We start from the raw sequence: 15,846 nt of genomic DNA, 5'->3' as shown, positions 1-15,846 counted from the left end.
GATTCTGCAGCAGCCTGGCACAGGATGTCATTGTCCCGACCAATTCCTGATTTGGAAAGCCCTCCTAATTTGGGTGGGGCGGTGGCTGTGCGCTCAGGTGTGAGCTGGAAGGTCGGCTGTTCAAGGCTACCAGCTGCTCCATGTGAGAGTGATGTCGCTGTTTCTGTAGTGATCCGTAGCCTCGGGAATCCTGTGGAACCCCATAAAATAGGGTGGTTAAAAATCAGAATCAATTTGGTGGCAAGGAGGAGTTTCAGATTCAACCCCCACCCCCACCCCCAACGAGCTAAGTTTGCTGATTCAAAGAGTTTGTTAAATGTGCTCCTGTGGTTTACTCCTTGGTTTATTTTTTTTTCTTTTAGGTCCTATTTTCCATTACATAACTTTTCTGCCTTTTCGATTGTCCCCGAGCCCTGCATCCTTCGCTGCGTTTGGTGCGTGGAGAGGCCGAGGCACGGTGCTCGTTGCTGAGTAGCCGTGCAGCTCAGAGACGAGCCCGTCTTGCTAACGCGGCAGATGGTTTTGTGAAAAATGCCTGCCTTCGAGCTGTTCTTTACCTCTCCATGCTCCCATGTGTTCAGAAATCTCCCTCATCTCTCACTGAATCGACATAGGCCCTTCTCTTTCTGCTGTTAAAGGGAAGTTTTCCTGTCATGAGGTAATTTCTTGCTTTATGCTGAAGTGGTTTCCACTGTGGTAGTTTTGAAATTTTACGTCTGTTTGGCGACATCTCTTTTGATCCAGCACTGGCATGTGGTTTGAGGTCCGGTCTCCGTGAACGTGCTGTCTCTGACCAGTCTGTTGATGGTCTGATTCTGGATATACGTGGGATTGCATCCGGGGAGGAAGAGGAGACTTTCTCGTCCCGTGAAGAATTAGCGTCTCAGACACCCACGGGAACAGTTCCACCCTGTCCTCCAGGGTCACTCTCCGTCAGAATCGACTACTGGACGGCAGTGAGTCGGTCGCATCCTTCCTTTATAGCTCAGACGCTGCAGGATCTCGCAGGGTCGGCTGGGTCACGGCAGGCGTGTTAAATCATATTCCGCTTCATTTTGTGTTTAGTGTGCTGTCGCATTTTCAGAAACTGCTAACGCCATGTTTGCCAATTCTGATAAAAACGATGATCGCCCGGGACACCTGATCCTGCACCCGATGAGGGACAGAGCGTTTTGTATGTTTCTCTTCTGTTCCGTCAGGTGAATGAACAGTGGTGAACAGTGGTATGTGTGTTTTCTCAGGTTATCGAAGAAATCGAAGAGATGATGCAAGAATCGCCAGACCCCGAAGACGATGAGACCCCCACGCCATCCGATCACCTCTCCATGCTTTCCCAGGAGATCCAGACCCTGACCAGATCGAGCACGAGCAGTTACGAAGACAGTAAGAACCCCGGTGCTGCTCTGTGCGCTTGCTGCAGATGCTGGACATGCGCACGCTCCCCCAGAAAGCTTTCGTTCCCACAGGCTGTACCTGTGAACACGCCGGCCTTCATGCTGTCATTGCTCAAGGACTCTGTCTTACTCGTCTTTAACCTGGTCGCCTATCCAGTCCAGAGTGTGTATGGTAGCTACTCATTAGTCGGTGGAGTCCCTGGGTGGGGCCAACAGTTCACATGCTCAGCTGCTAACCGAAAGGCTACAGGTGCGAGTCCACCCAGAGGTGCCTCAGAAGTTGATTGGAACCAACTCAATGACTCAGAAACCCAACCCAACTCAACTCCCTGCCATTGAATCGATTCCAACTCACAGTGAGCCGACAGGACGAGGTAGAACTGCCCCTGTGGGTTTCCCAGACTCTTTACAGGAGTAGAAAGCACCGTCTTTCTCCTGTGGAGCAGCTGGTGGTTTCGAACTGCTGATCTTTTGGTTAGCAGCCCAGTATGTAGCTGTTCCACCACCGGCCTCTAAACCAATGGCTACTGGCTAGCCCTTTGTTGAAAATGTTGAGTGGGTGGATCTAATCTGTCATAATTCCTGTTGCGCAAAAGCCGATTTCTGCGCTGCCGTGAAGTGTTTTCAGAACTGGGGGTCTTTTGGGTGCACTTGAGAATGAGGGGCCACAGAAACCCTCTGGCTGGACCAGCCCACCTGGACCCCGAGGGTATGACTGCATGAGCATCTGGCAGCTCTGCCCTGGTCTCGTCTCTGGATCCTCTAGCTCATGTCACTGGTCTCGTCTCTGGATCCTCTAGCTCATGTCACTGGTCTCGTCTCTGGATCCTCTAGCTCATGTCACTGGTCTCGTCTCTGGATCCTCTAGCTCATGTCACTGGTTCCATCTCTGGATCCACTGACCTCATGTCACTGGTCTCATCTCTGGATCCTCTAGCTCATGTCACTGGTCTCATCTCTGGATCCACTGAGCTCATGTCACACTGGTTCCATCTCTGGATCCATTGAGCTCATGTCACTGGTCTCATCTCTGGATCCTCTAGCTCATGTCACTGGTTCCATCTCTGGATCCTCTGAGCTCTGGGGCTTGGCGGCTGCTCTTCCCCTGGGCGGTTCCAAGGCCATTTGATGAGGTGGCTTCCTTTTAACCCTGTGAGGTCAGATGGACTGAGTTCTTGGGGTGTTCTGATTTGACCATACTGATTTCGAGGTGGGTTTTCATGCCGAGTATCGCTCCGATGAGGGAGGGGTAAAGCAGCGATCCCCAAAAAGGTGTGTCAGAGTAGCATTGTGCCCCATTGTGCCTTCCACGGCGGTGGCCTTTCCGAGGTCGGTGGCTGGGCCCTTTCCCCGAGGCACCCCTGGGTGGACTTGAACGCCCAACTTCTTGGTTAGTACTGACTGTTGGTGCCACTCTGGGAGCCCTGAGGTGAGAGGAAAGTCTAAGGAGAAGCCGAAATGGAGTCTGGGGATGTTTGTCCCCTGTCGCATTCTCAAACTGGATCAGAAACTCCCACCTGGGACCTGCGATTCTGGGCATACTCTGTTGGGCTCTCCGGGTCTGGTGCCTCCCTCGGCAGAAGTGCCAGAGCCCGACTGCGTTGCCTGCAGGTTCATGTCAGGAGCTCGCTCCTAACTCGGCCCCTGCCTTTGTGTTCGTTCTCCTTGTTCTGGCACGATTCAGCCGTGACTGAAGCACTATTCATGAGTGATTGATTTAGACAGGTAAACGATTTGGTTAGACTTGTCTTCCCAGCCGTGGGAGAGGTGGTGCGGCCCACCTGCCTCTTCAAGGCCCGGCCCCAGAGGAGTCGCATCCCCAGAGCGAGCGCGGGCAGCCCGTTTAATTGCTGTAGAATATGAGTTTTGCTCCCTGGCATGAGACATCCTGGGGTGCTCCCTTGAAGCCTTTTTAAAAATCTTGTTTTGTCTTAGCGCCTGCTGTGCTTTGTTTCTGGTCACAGGAGTGAAACGGCTCCCAGTGTCTGAATTAAACGAGCTCTTGGAAGAAATCGAGGCCACCATTAAGGAGTACTCTGAGGAGCTCGTACAGCAGCTGGCCCTGCGAGACGAACTGGAGTTTGAAAAGGAGGTGAAAAACAGCTTCATTTCTGTTCTCATCGAAGTGCAAAACAAACAGAAAGAGCATAAAGAAACAGCCAAAAAGAAGAAGAAACCCAAAAACAGTAGCCCGCAGAATGGCAAGCAGGAGAGGAGTCATGTGCCCGGCACAGTAAGTGAGGCCTCGGGGGAGTGCTGCCCTCTAGAGACGGGCTTCCGGGGGCCGGGGGGCGGGAGGGATGCTGGCGAGGCCAGTGGGGGCACACAGGCCATGCGTGTGCTCAGCGCTGTGTGGGTCACCGCGGCACCGGGGCCTTCTGTCCAGGGATATCACTGTGCCCCGTTAGTTATCTCCAAAGGTGTTATCACACTGCCCGTTCATCTCCAAAGGTGTTTCCTGCAGGCTGGAATGGTGGTCAGGGTCATTCAATAGGGAGAGGCTTAGGCGGGTGGAAGGTGGAGCAGAAAACGGTGTGTCTAATAGCTGAAAAGCAGCTCTCTCGAGTGCCCACTTCTAGTACATCAGGACGGTCAACTTGATGATAATGTTTGTCAGTGGGCTTATGAATGGCTTTCTGTTGCTATTTTTTATATTTTCATTGTTACAAATTGAACATAATTAAAGGATAGTGATGGATCACAAAACAATATGTAATTATTGTGAAATATTTATTTATAATTAAAAATAAATGAAATTTTGTCTTGAAAAAAAAAAAGAATTTAAAAGTGGGCTCATTTAGAGGTTGTAGAAGTGTACTCACCGTAAGAGCACAGACGGGTTTGTGCCCGGGTTCCTTGGGACCTGTCAGTGGGGTTAGAGTGTCAGGCTGTTAGTGGGAGCGAGGTGCCTGTTTGCCTGGTACTGGACAGATTCAGACATTCCTACCTGTTGACAACAAGTTTAGAATCTTCCACATTTTATATGAAGATCCTTGTTTGGGGCTTTTTTTAAGTGGCCAGACACTAGGATAAGTATTAGCTGTTGTGTCTGAACCGGGTTTCTGTACTGACTTGATGGCTTGCATTGGGCTTTGATGGGCTCGTGTGGTGCCCCTCGGCTTTGATTGTATGTGAAGGAATGCCCGTTGTATTTGTACTTTAGAGCTGAACTTATCAAACTTGCTGAACAAGGGAGCTGGCTTTGGTTTTAGATAAGGTCATGGGTCCCCATTTTTTCTAAAAAGAAGTAACTTAAAATTCATACTATTGGGTTTAAATTTTTAAGTACTTTCAAAACTCATACTGTCAGCAGGCTGGTGACACAGAGCAGCACGGACTGACTGACTGGTACTCTATCGACTCGTGGATAAGCCGAGTTCTTCAGCACATTTTTAATGCCGTTTTTGTGGTAAAATAAGGTGCCTCGGCTGATATTCGGGTCGGCTTATCCGGGAGTGTATATGGTAAGTTCTTTCTGTCTCTGAGTACATCTTCACGAATTTTTATTTAAAGAAGACCAATGAAATAGACCTCCTTCGCCAGCTTCTGGTGGAATTCTAGGAAGAGAATGCAATGTGGGGGCTCCTGGCCACCCGGGAATGCTTAATGCAGACAAACAGCCTTGCTGTCGACCACATTCTCTTTAGTCACTGTCCGTTTGTACAGAGCTAACGGCAGTCAGGGATGGATTGGGAGGAGGTACTGGATTATTTTGTCCACTGTTGTTGCTGCTGCTGGGTGCCATCAGGCCATCCCGTCAGTTCTGACTCCCAGTGACGCCCGTGCACAGCAGAACGGAACGCTGCCTGGCCCTGTGCCGTCCTCACAACGGCTCTTCCGCCTGAGCCCAGTGTTGCAGCTGCTGTGCCAGTCCATCTCCTCCAGGGTCTTCCGTTTTCACTGCCCCTCAACTATGGGATCGTGTTGATTAAATGATTTTATGTTTCCGATTCATATTTTTAAAAAGTTACACCTTTACCTAAGGAGCCCTGGTGGTCTAGAGGTTACGTGTTGTGCTGCTAACAGCAAGATCAACAGTTTGAAACCACCAGCAGCTCAGCAGAAGATGAGGCTTTCTACTCCTGTAAAGAGTCTATCTTGGAAACCCCCAGAGGCTGTTCTCCCCTGCCCCATTGGGTCACTATGAGGCAGAATCAACTCAATGGAAGCGAGGGGTTTGTTTGCTTTTAGTTTTTTGTATAAATTGCTCTATTAGACAAGTATGATTAAATGAGATGCTTAGTTTAACATTTGGACTATAGTTGGTAACTTCTGGATATCTACAGTCAGAGTTTAGAGGCAGGATTTCCATTCCATGGTGCTAACCTTACTCAAGTGTATAACTGATGTGGGATGGTGTCTCCCCCCCTCTAACGTCACAGTTGAGAGAGGGAATCACACCAGTATCCAGCCCTGGACAGATTCCTATGAAGTGGAGGTCAGGTGTGCCTCCACCCTCCTCTCCTTTTTGCTGATTCTGACACCAACTCTCCCTCTCATGATACTCTGCTTCTTTGCTGGGTTAGATAATTTGTTGCCGTGACCACACACAACTCACAGGCAATACTCCCAGTTAAGAGGATTTGTTAGGGAAGTTAACGGGATAAAATTCAGGATTAGAAACACTGAGGATACAGCTCTTCAGCCAGGGCAGCCTCATCTGTGCCACGCCTGCTGACACATCTGTTTCCTTAGCTGCTTAGCCTCAGAGCCCGTTGGCGGCATCTGCCATGCTGGGTAAATGTTCTACAGCTCTTTTAGCTTGCGCTGAGAGGCACCGAGTTCCAGCAGTGAGCCTCTGCCTGAGGTACTTGGCTCTTGGTCTGTGGGTGGGCAAATCTGACTCTCCTCAGAAAGTGCCCAGCAAGCCTCTTGTCAGGAAGCCCTCAGCGCTTTCACTCGTGGAGTGGCAAGCTTGTCATGACGCCATCTCCTGCCGGCCTCCTAGTTCTGCTGCTGCTGCTTCTCTGCTGTCTCGGTGCGGTCTGTGTGGAGACAGCTCTGTCTTCTGGATGGAGGAGGTTTAGCCCAGAGAGACGGCGGAGGCTGTGCTCGGCTCCTGGCTCATCCCTCGTGACGGCAGTAAGATCCCCCTTTGGCACCCTGAGAATGGCTCAGTGTAAGTCCAGCAGAGTGGCAAAACGAACCAATCCTTGCATAGGGGTCCATGCACTGTATCCCCCTGCTTCCCTCCCACAGGGGGCCATGGTCCTTATTTCCGTTATTAGTGAGCTACCCAGTCCCAGAGAGGACTGCACACACCGCACATTGCCTGGCCCTGCTCAGTCGTTGGGTTCCAGTTACAAAGACGGTGGCTGAACGTATTAATTACATACTAAGTTATTAACTGCAGCAGAGCAGGGAACTGGAATGTTCCCTTAGACTTCCTTTTTCAACTCCCAATTAAAAAAGGGAACAAAAAGACCTCGCTTGGATTCATTGTGTAATTTCTCATGGTATTTATATTGAGAAATGGATTATGCGAGGACACATTCGATCTTAATTGAACTCTCATTCTCTGTTCTTAAGAGAGCTTCATTGTAACAATAGCTGTTTTCAGACTCTTTGGGCCCGGAGCTTGGTTACTGAATCCTACGCTACCGTTTGTGTCCTTTAAGGAGGCCATGGCGGCACGAGTAAGCGGGTGGTAACACCTTCTCCCTGTATCTTTCTTGCAATGTTGGTGCAGGGCCCTTCTGCTATGACTTAGCCTGAAACCTGTGATTCTAGAAATAGACACAACCAAGGCCCACCCAGTTGCGGTAGAATTGATTCTGACTCCTGGTCACCCCGCGTGTCGTGTGTAGAAGGCCCATGTGTGGTCTGTGGAGTTTCGTGGCTGCCCTGACGTCTCTGTGTGGCTTCCAATCGACAACTTTCCAGCACGCCTTCATTACTTCATTCACCATCTGTGACCCAGGGACAGAAAAGATGATAAGTGACTCACGAGAGCCCTGCCGTGAAAAGGGCGGTTAAATAAAAGAACCTGAAGAGATATTAAGACCAAGAAACCAAACCCGTTGCCTTTCAGGGAATGTCAGCTCATCGTGACCCGGTAGGACCGAGTGGTCACTGCCCCATGGGGCTTCCAAGGCTGTATAATCTTTACAGCGGGGTCAAACCGCGGGCCTTTGGGGTAGCAGCTGACTGAGTGCTCTAACCCATGAGCCACCAGGGCCTCCTCCAAAAAGATTTTAGCTCCCCGAACAGTTCACGTGGTACGCAGTTTTGCCAAGGCCCCGCCTGTGCGCTAGCTGTCATCAGTGACACCAAGTTAAAAATATGGTGATCTCGGTGACAATAGCGGTTTTCCTACAGCTGTCTTGTGCCATTTGTTTTTCTGAGAACACCAGCCACTTCGTGTTTGGGTGTTTTTCCTGCCTTTGACTTTTGTCATGTTAGTAGGCCTTGGGCATTTTTGTCCTTCATCATGGAAAAGATTGATTCATCGACCCCGAAACATTCTAATGTACTAGGACTAGCACTTTATCCGTAATTGCCAGTGCGTTCCCTTAGACTCAAAGATACTCTAATGAAATATGTAGGTGAGACTGGAGTTAAACTCTGGTGGGTATTTCATAGTGAGGGCCGGTTTGGTTTGAAACCTGCTGCATGAGAGAGAGACAATATGGTGGTCCTGAGCGATGCTCTATAGTGCATTAGAAAATGTCCCTCGAGTTTGGGGACATTAAATATTAAAGGAAATATTGACAGTCTCAGAAATATCAAATGTTACCTCGATGTGAGTTTTAATTTTCAAGATAATTGGTTATAGTTGGATAAGATGCAACTAAATTAATTCTTTCAGCAAATACTTATCAAATGCCTTCCTCATGTAATACTCAAGATAAAACAGACCTGGTCCATGCCCCCCCTTCCCCCTATAGTCTAAGGAGGGCGACAGGTTGGAGACAAGTTTCTGAACCGGGAAACGGAGGGCAGCGAATGTAATGTGAGGCAGTCATAAATACCCCCTGGAAACCCAAGGCTGGGTGCGCCGCGGCCAGGCGCTGCTGCCGAGCCGTTGATTTACTACACGAGGCGGCCGCTCTGCTGCTCCTTTTCGTGCTTGGGAAAGGGGCCCATTTCTACCCCGAGGTGGGAGTAGACGCTTTGAGAAATAGCACTCATGAGACTGAACTTTCACCCTCTAGGGCCTGGAGGAGCAAGCAGCGGGTGTAGAGACTGGGTGCTTGGAGGGCTTGGCCACTTCCCCACGAGGGTGACCTGCGTGGGTTTCTTGGGGTTAATGGCACCGTGGCAGCCCTAGGGTGCGCTGTGCATACCACCTGTGTGCTTGGAAGACCCTCTTTTTCTGCCTCCCCAGTCCACTTGGGGATTCACAAGAAAAAACATTTTCAAAAAACTTAGCCTTTTAAAATCATAGGCAAGCACGGTCTTCTCTTTTTCCCAACCTTCCCGAAGGATTCTTCCCCCAGTCTGCAGACTGGGCCACGCTCGCTCTCCCTTTTCTGGGCCTGTTCCCAAAGCTGTGGCTCTTTCTCTTTCTCACACCACATTGCCATCGGTTTGTCTCTGGTGGCCGTCTACGGAAAGCGGGTGTAATTCGATTTCCTTGGCATCCCGAGTTCTCACATTTAGCACCGGAAAGGTTTTTCTTGAACAGGGCTGTGAATGAAAGCTAAGCTTGCGGATCTCTCTACCCACCTTTGAACCTGTTCGCCAGACACCAGCGTCGTGGAGGCGGGTAGCATGCCGACGAAGAGCTTTCCAGTCAGGGCTCTCTGCACATCCTGGTCCTGCCACGGAGCATCTACTCGGCTGAGATGTGGAGGTATCCGAGGAAGTAATAGATGGAACACTCGCGCGCACCCCGAGCCACTGCTCACTGGTGTGTGTCCGGCTGCCTGCTCCATATTTCTCCTTGGACAGATGGTGGGAATACGAAATGTAGTTCGTTGAACGCAAATGACCATTTTCCTGAATTCACATCTTCCCTCCGATTTTTTCCTCCTGTGGCCAGTAGAACCACAATCTACTACCCAGTGAGACCAGGAGGATTGCTAGGCCAAAGAAAAGGTCATTTTAAAAAGGTTTTTAAATGCTCAGCTTTTCCAATTGCCCTCCAAAAAAGTAGCCCTGTGAGTGACCCTGTCTCCCCACACCAGCCCCCAGGGGTGGGTATCCATGGCCTTTCCAATATACACCAATCTCACGGGCAAATGGCGTTCTGTTCTCCTGGGCACTTGTATTATTATTTTTCCTCTTGTGAGTTGCTGTCATATTTGAGATCATTATTTGTGAGAGTGCGTTTGCTTCCGATGTAGCGCCCACCGTGTTAAGCCATTGGCATACGAGGCTCCCCTGAAACAGGGCACGCTTCCTAAGACATTCATTCCCCTTGCTTTCTCAGAGCGTCAGCTAACACCTGAGATGCGGCACATCACCCAGAACCTGTTGGTTGAGTTTATAATCTCGCATGCAGGAGATGAAAGCACGGAAGATTTGGATATGTGGCATTAGAATGTTTTTCTCTATGGGATTTTAATTTTTTAAAAAAATTTTGGGGGGATTTTAATTTTTTCTCTCCCTCCCAGTCTTTTGTCTACACGGAACAGTCTTCCAAACCGCTGAATTTCAGTGACCGGTCATTTGAGTAGAGGAACAAGTTTGAAGTCCATCAGAGTATGTTTTAATTCAGGAATTGCTTATCTTGTTAACTACAGTTATAAAGACGTGATTGCTTGCCGGCTTAAGGCTGTACATCTGTAAGCATGCTCAGATGAAAAAGGATAATCGTGCCGCTTGAGAGAGGGACACATGGTGCCTTAGCAGAATTCTCCCCACCCCTGTGGGTGACCAGGTTCTATTCCTGGCCAGCGAACCTCAACATAGTCCTCACCTGTAGGTCACTGGCGGCTGTGAGGCTGAAGAGGTTTCAGTGGAGTCGACAGACAAGGAGAGGCTAGGAAGAAAAGCCTGCCAGTTGACTTCTGAAAGCCAACCAGTGACCACCCTACAGTCCCGACAGTCTAAATTCCCTTATGCCTGCGTGGCTGGGAGTGGTGGGCCAGCTGCACAGCCACAGGCGACACCCACAACTCTTCTTTGGGAGCCTAGTAAATGTTTGAATTAAATATTACTGATTCAAGCCTCTGAATCAGAACACTGGTAGGCGTCACCTGTGAGTAATTTTGATCAGGATTCTCTGGAATGCCATCCAGCTGCATATAAATTGAGCCTTCTGAGACGTAGAAAGAAGGATCTCTTTACCAGCAAGAGCCAGGAGTGGCGTACACCCTCTGGAGCCGAAATCCCAGTGCAGTGCACTTTCTGGTTTCCGAGGTGGCTGTGCTATCAGAGGAGCAGCAGCAGGACCCGGAGCCAGAGCATGGAACAGAGCCATGGGCTTCCCAACCCACGGAGCAAGTAAAGTGGAGTGTTTTGTGCCGGGTGCTGGCTTGCAGAGTGGGGATGCCTCTGGGCACTTAGTTGGGGAGGTTGGACTTGCTGACCCACAGAAGGGGAGTTGAGTGCCAGTGGGCTGGGGCTTACTGGAGTGTGGGTGCCTCTGGGCACTTAATTTAGGGAGCTGGGTTTGCGGACCCACGGAGTTTCAGCTCTGTGCTTTGGGTTGAGGCTGATAGTAGAGTGGTATGGCTTTGGGCATTTGTTAGCAAACCTTAAAGAACTTTGTAATATGTCCTGATAAACATCTCAACCCTTGACCATTTCTCACTACCATTACAACTTATTAATTTATTAATAAACCCTTTTAACCATGAGTTTTGCCTGTGGGCTTTGTGAAGCCATTGCAATGGATGTGAGATCCTAAAGAGGTAAAATCAATTAAGAACATCAAGACAACACAATTTTGAAGTTTTCTGAGTTTAATCTTAGATCTGAGCCTAAGAGGAACCCTTGAGGTATATCTATTTGAATTTGGGGCTTTTTAAAAAGCAAGGGCCAAGGTTTTTTTTTGTGTGTGTGTTTTTAAGTTTGGAATTTTAAAATTGCACATTTGCTAAGACCATTTAGGCCAGAGGTCAACTTGGTCAACCTGCCTGCTTTCTAAATAAAGCTTTATTGGCACACAGCCATGCCCATTTGTTTGCAGATTGTTTGCGGCTGTGCTTTGTGCTACGGTGGGGGGGGAGGGGGGAGGACTGAGGCCATGCAGTGGGCACGGTACGGCTTTCACACCTGGAATCTTTACTCTCGGTTCCTTTATGGAAAAAGTGGCAACACCTGATGTAGACTAAAACTTTAGGAAAATGATTTAGGAAAACAATGTGAACTCCGTTGAAGTGTGTTTCTGTGGATAAAAATACCACTATATTGTGTCTAGAATTTACTGTTGAGGTTGTCTTGCTTGATCTAAACAGTCTGTTGCGTTTGCTCCCTTCCCGACCTAAACCAGCAGCCTGGGTCTCCCAGCAGACAGTGGCACCTCAACTAGTCCATCTCCCAGCCCCTAGCCGCAATGCTGCCTAGCAACAGGCCTTGGCCTTGTGAGTGGCAGAGTGCCAACAGCGAGGAGACAAAAGCCAGCAGACAGACCCGAGGCCTGTAGAGTTTGCTGGCAGAGGGGTGGGGTAGGGGGCCAGGCAGTGGGGAAGACAGGATGAACACGGACGCTCGTGTAGAAGTTTCAAGAAAGTGGTCAATTGCACTCTAAGGCAAAGGCCTGGAAAGCTGTGGAGGGGCACGTTTTTTTCTGTCCAGTGTAGCAAGGGCTGTCCTTGGAGAATTTCCTTGGGCTACGTTGCCCCATTTACCCCACAGCCTTGATCTTTTCTCCTTGGAGGGGTTTTAACCTCAAAGAACCTTTAAGATCATGATTGGAGCCCCTCCTGGATGCCAACAATGTTGTGTAAATCTAAGAGTAGCATTTTTTGGGTCAGAGGTTAGAGGTAGAAGTGTACAAACCAAGATGGAGGAGAGGTTGAGAAACAAGAGCTTCTTATTTTGATATATTTATTTACTAGAGATTTCTGGGATTTGTCTGCAGCAATACTTGTTTTTTGTAATTTATCATTTTATTAGGGAATCATACAACTCTTTTCATAATTCGTACATACATCATTTGTGTCCAGCACATTTGTACATATGTTGCCATCATCATTCTCAAAACACCTGCTTTCTACTTGAGCCCTTGGTATCAGCTTCTCATTTTCCCCCTCCCCCTGAACCCTCGATAATTTATAAATAATTATTATTTTATCATATCTTATACCATCTGACGTTTCCCTCACCCATTTCCCCCTGTCCGTCCTCCAGGGAGGAGGTTACATGTAGACCTTGTCATCTGTTCCCCCTTTCTCCCTCCCCCTCCCTCCACCCTCCCGATGTCACCACTCTCAACCACTGTTCCCGAGGGGCTCATCTGTCCTGGATTCCCCGTATTTCCAGTTCCTATCCGTGCCAGTGTACATCTTCTGGTCCAGCCGATTATATAAGGTAGAAATGGGATCATGATAGTGGGGGGAAGGAAACATTCAAGAACTAGAGGAAAATTGTATGTTTCATCGTTGCTACACTGCACTGTGACTGGTTTGTCACCTCCCCACAACTCTTCTGCAAGGGGATGTCCAATTTCCCCCAGATGGGCCCTGGGTCCCCACTCTGCACTCCCCCTCATTCACAATGCTATGATTTTTTTTTTGTCTTTGATGCCTGATACCTGATCCCTTCGTTGCCTTGTCATCTCACAGACTGGTGTACATTTTCCATGTGGGCTTTGTTGTTTTTAAGTTAGATGGCCCCTTGTTTATCTTCCAGCCTATGGGACGCCAGATTTTATATAGACAACTGGGCACCATCAGCTTTCTTCACTGCATTTGCCTATGCACCTACTTTGCCTTCAGCATTCTCATCAGGGTAGGCTGGTGTGCTTTTTCCTTGTGGGCTTTGTTGTTTCTTAGCTAGATGGCCGCCTGATTCTCTTCAAGCCTTTAAGACTCCTGATGCTATATCATTTGATAGTCAGGCACCATCAGCTTTGTTCGCAACTTTTGCTTATGCACCCACTTTGTCCTCAATGATCGAGTCGGGACAGGCTGGCTGGTGTGCTTCTTCCATGTGGGTTTTGTTGTCTCTCACCTAGATGGCTGCTTGTTTATCTTCAGGTCTTTAAGACTTCAGGTGCTATATCATTTGTTAGCTGGGCACTATCAGCTTTTCCACCACATTTGCTTGTGCACCCATTGTCTTCAGTGACTTCAGGTACTATATCTTTGTAGCCGGGTGCCATCAGCTTTCTTCACATTTGCTTGTGTACCCATTGTCATCAGCGATCGTGCCAGGCAGGTGAGCATCTCAGACTGCCGAACTGTGAGAACAAAGTGTTCTTGTGTTGAGGGAGTACTTGCGTGGGGGTCCACTGTCCATCTGTTTCCTTAATACTAAACCTATAAAAAAATATATATAGATCTATTCCCTCCTTGTCGTATATAAATATATTTACATCTTTATATGCCTGTATTTAAATCTCTATGACTACCTTTTGCCTCCTAGTTCTTTCCTGTTTCTTTGTACTTTCCTCTTGTCCCACTATCATGTTCTGCCTTCATTTGGGTTTTAGGGGAATACCTCTCAGTTACATTGCCCTTGATCCAGCCCTGCCAGACCTCCCACGCCCTCCTTGAGACAGATTTTGGATCACTTGTTATTCCTTTGCCCCTGGGCTTGTTAACACCCTCTTCCTATCCCTCGCCTCCCCTACCCCCATTTCTCCCCGGAACTGTCATCCTGTTCTCGCTTCTGGCTTGTTTAATCCACCTATTCCTTCCAGGTAGACATGCTATATACTATCATAAGATTGAGTACCACGAAGCACCAACAGAAAGTAAAACAATAGCTACAACAACAACAACACACACACATGCACACACACATAAACGTATGAATAGTTCAGGGTCTGTTTCTTTTCCTTCACGGGTGCTTTCCAGTCAAGTCTGATGGGGTGCCATGCCCTGGCACCGCCTCTATCCCTGGGCACTTCATTGCTTTGCTTCCCCCACTGCTCTGCTGCATGCCCCTAGAGGCTGACTCTGATGTAGTGAGCTCATGGTGGGTACAATTCCCGCTGTGTGTCTCTAGTGTTGTCCCCAATGGTGCTATGCATCAATGAGGATTGCTGTGTCCCATGGTGGGGCCGGCCCTGTGGTCATCTCTGTGCATTGCTTTTGTGAGCAGGAACATTGTCCTCAGGGCTTGGTGAGACAGGATGTGGGTCACTTTTCTTTTTCCCCTATGCCCCCTCATTGGCTCCCGTGTGCTCTGACCAGACCAGTCCCATTTCCCCTCTTCTTGAGCTGTAGCGTCAATGCTGTCCTCTGAAGTGAATTCTTGTGGGGGAGGGTGGTGTTACACACTCAGTTGGTAATGGGGCTGACCCCTCAGGCCTCTCTGTAGGTTCCCTGCTTCATGTCAGTGTGTTGCGTTCTTGTCTTGGAGTTCCGGGTTGAAGTCTTGTCTCTCTTTCCCTGTGGAAACACAATCAACATCCTCCCCTTGTGTGGGTGAGTGTCCTGTCCCCCGACTACCCATACCTTTTCCATCCGCCCTCTTAATGGGCTACCATATGTATCCTTGAGTTTAGTCTGGCCCCTGCCATATTACCTGGGCCTCAACCCAGGGATGTATGTATACAACATCGTCTTCCCACTGCCCCTTTGAATATTTTTTTTGACCTTACCTCAGCAGACTCATGTAGTACTTGTCCTTTTGTGCTTGGCTTACTTCACTTAGCATAATTTCCTCCAGTTCTTCCCATGCGGTGATGTGCTTCATGCGTTCATCACTGCTTTTTAGGGATGCATAGTACTCCATTGTATGCATGTACCAGCGTTTTTTAATCCATTCGTCTGTTTATGGGAATTTGGGCTGTTTCCAACTCCTTGCAATTGTGAACTGTGCTGCGATGAACATTGGGGCACAGATGTCTGGCCGTGGTTTGTTTTTTGTCTCTTCTGGGTATATGCCCAGCAGGGGGATTGCTGGATTATAAGGTAGCTCAATTTTCCAACTGTTTTAGATATCGCCAAATCGATTTCCATAATGGTTGTACATACCTACAGGTCCACCAGCAGTGGACAAGAGTTCCTATCTCGCCGCATCCCCACCAACACTTGTTGCTTTCTGATTTCTTGAATTGGGCTATCTTTGAGGGTGTTAGGTGGTATCTCATAGTTGTTTTAATTTGCATTTCTCTTATAGCTAGAGATCTGGAACATTTTCTTATATATTTATTAGCCATTTGGATTTCTGCCCTTGAGAAACTCCTGCTCAGGTCCTTTGCCTACATCCTGAGTGGACAATTGGTTTTTTTCTTATAGTTTAGCAGTGTATTGTAGATTTTAGTAATAAGGCCTTTGTCTGATGTGTTATTGCTAAAGATGTTTTCCCATTCTGTAGTCTCTCTTATTACTCTCTTGGTGAATTCTTTCGATGTACATAAGTGTTTTATTTTTAGTATGTCCCATTGGTC

At 48.5% G+C, this 15,846-nt stretch overlaps 1 protein-coding gene across 2 annotated transcripts in view; it reads left to right on the top strand.

The window, feature by feature from the left end:
* The window catches only part of FEZ2 (fasciculation and elongation protein zeta 2), a 63,896-nt gene that overhangs the window by 19,330 nt on the left and 28,720 nt on the right, over nt 1–15,846 (top strand). For both annotated transcript variants that reach the window (XM_075535939.1, XM_075535938.1), the window contains exons 4-5: nt 1,242–1,383; nt 3,359–3,627. In XM_075535939.1, coding sequence (XP_075392054.1) covers nt 1,242–1,383; nt 3,359–3,627 — 411 coding nt within the window. The remainder of the gene's footprint in view (nt 1–1,241; nt 1,384–3,358; nt 3,628–15,846) is intronic.

This window comes from Tenrec ecaudatus, chromosome 17, assembly GCF_050624435.1.
Source record: "Tenrec ecaudatus isolate mTenEca1 chromosome 17, mTenEca1.hap1, whole genome shotgun sequence".
Lineage (NCBI taxonomy): Eukaryota > Metazoa > Chordata > Mammalia > Afrosoricida > Tenrecidae > Tenrec > Tenrec ecaudatus.
This window is presented reverse-complemented; position numbering and strand designations above follow the sequence as displayed.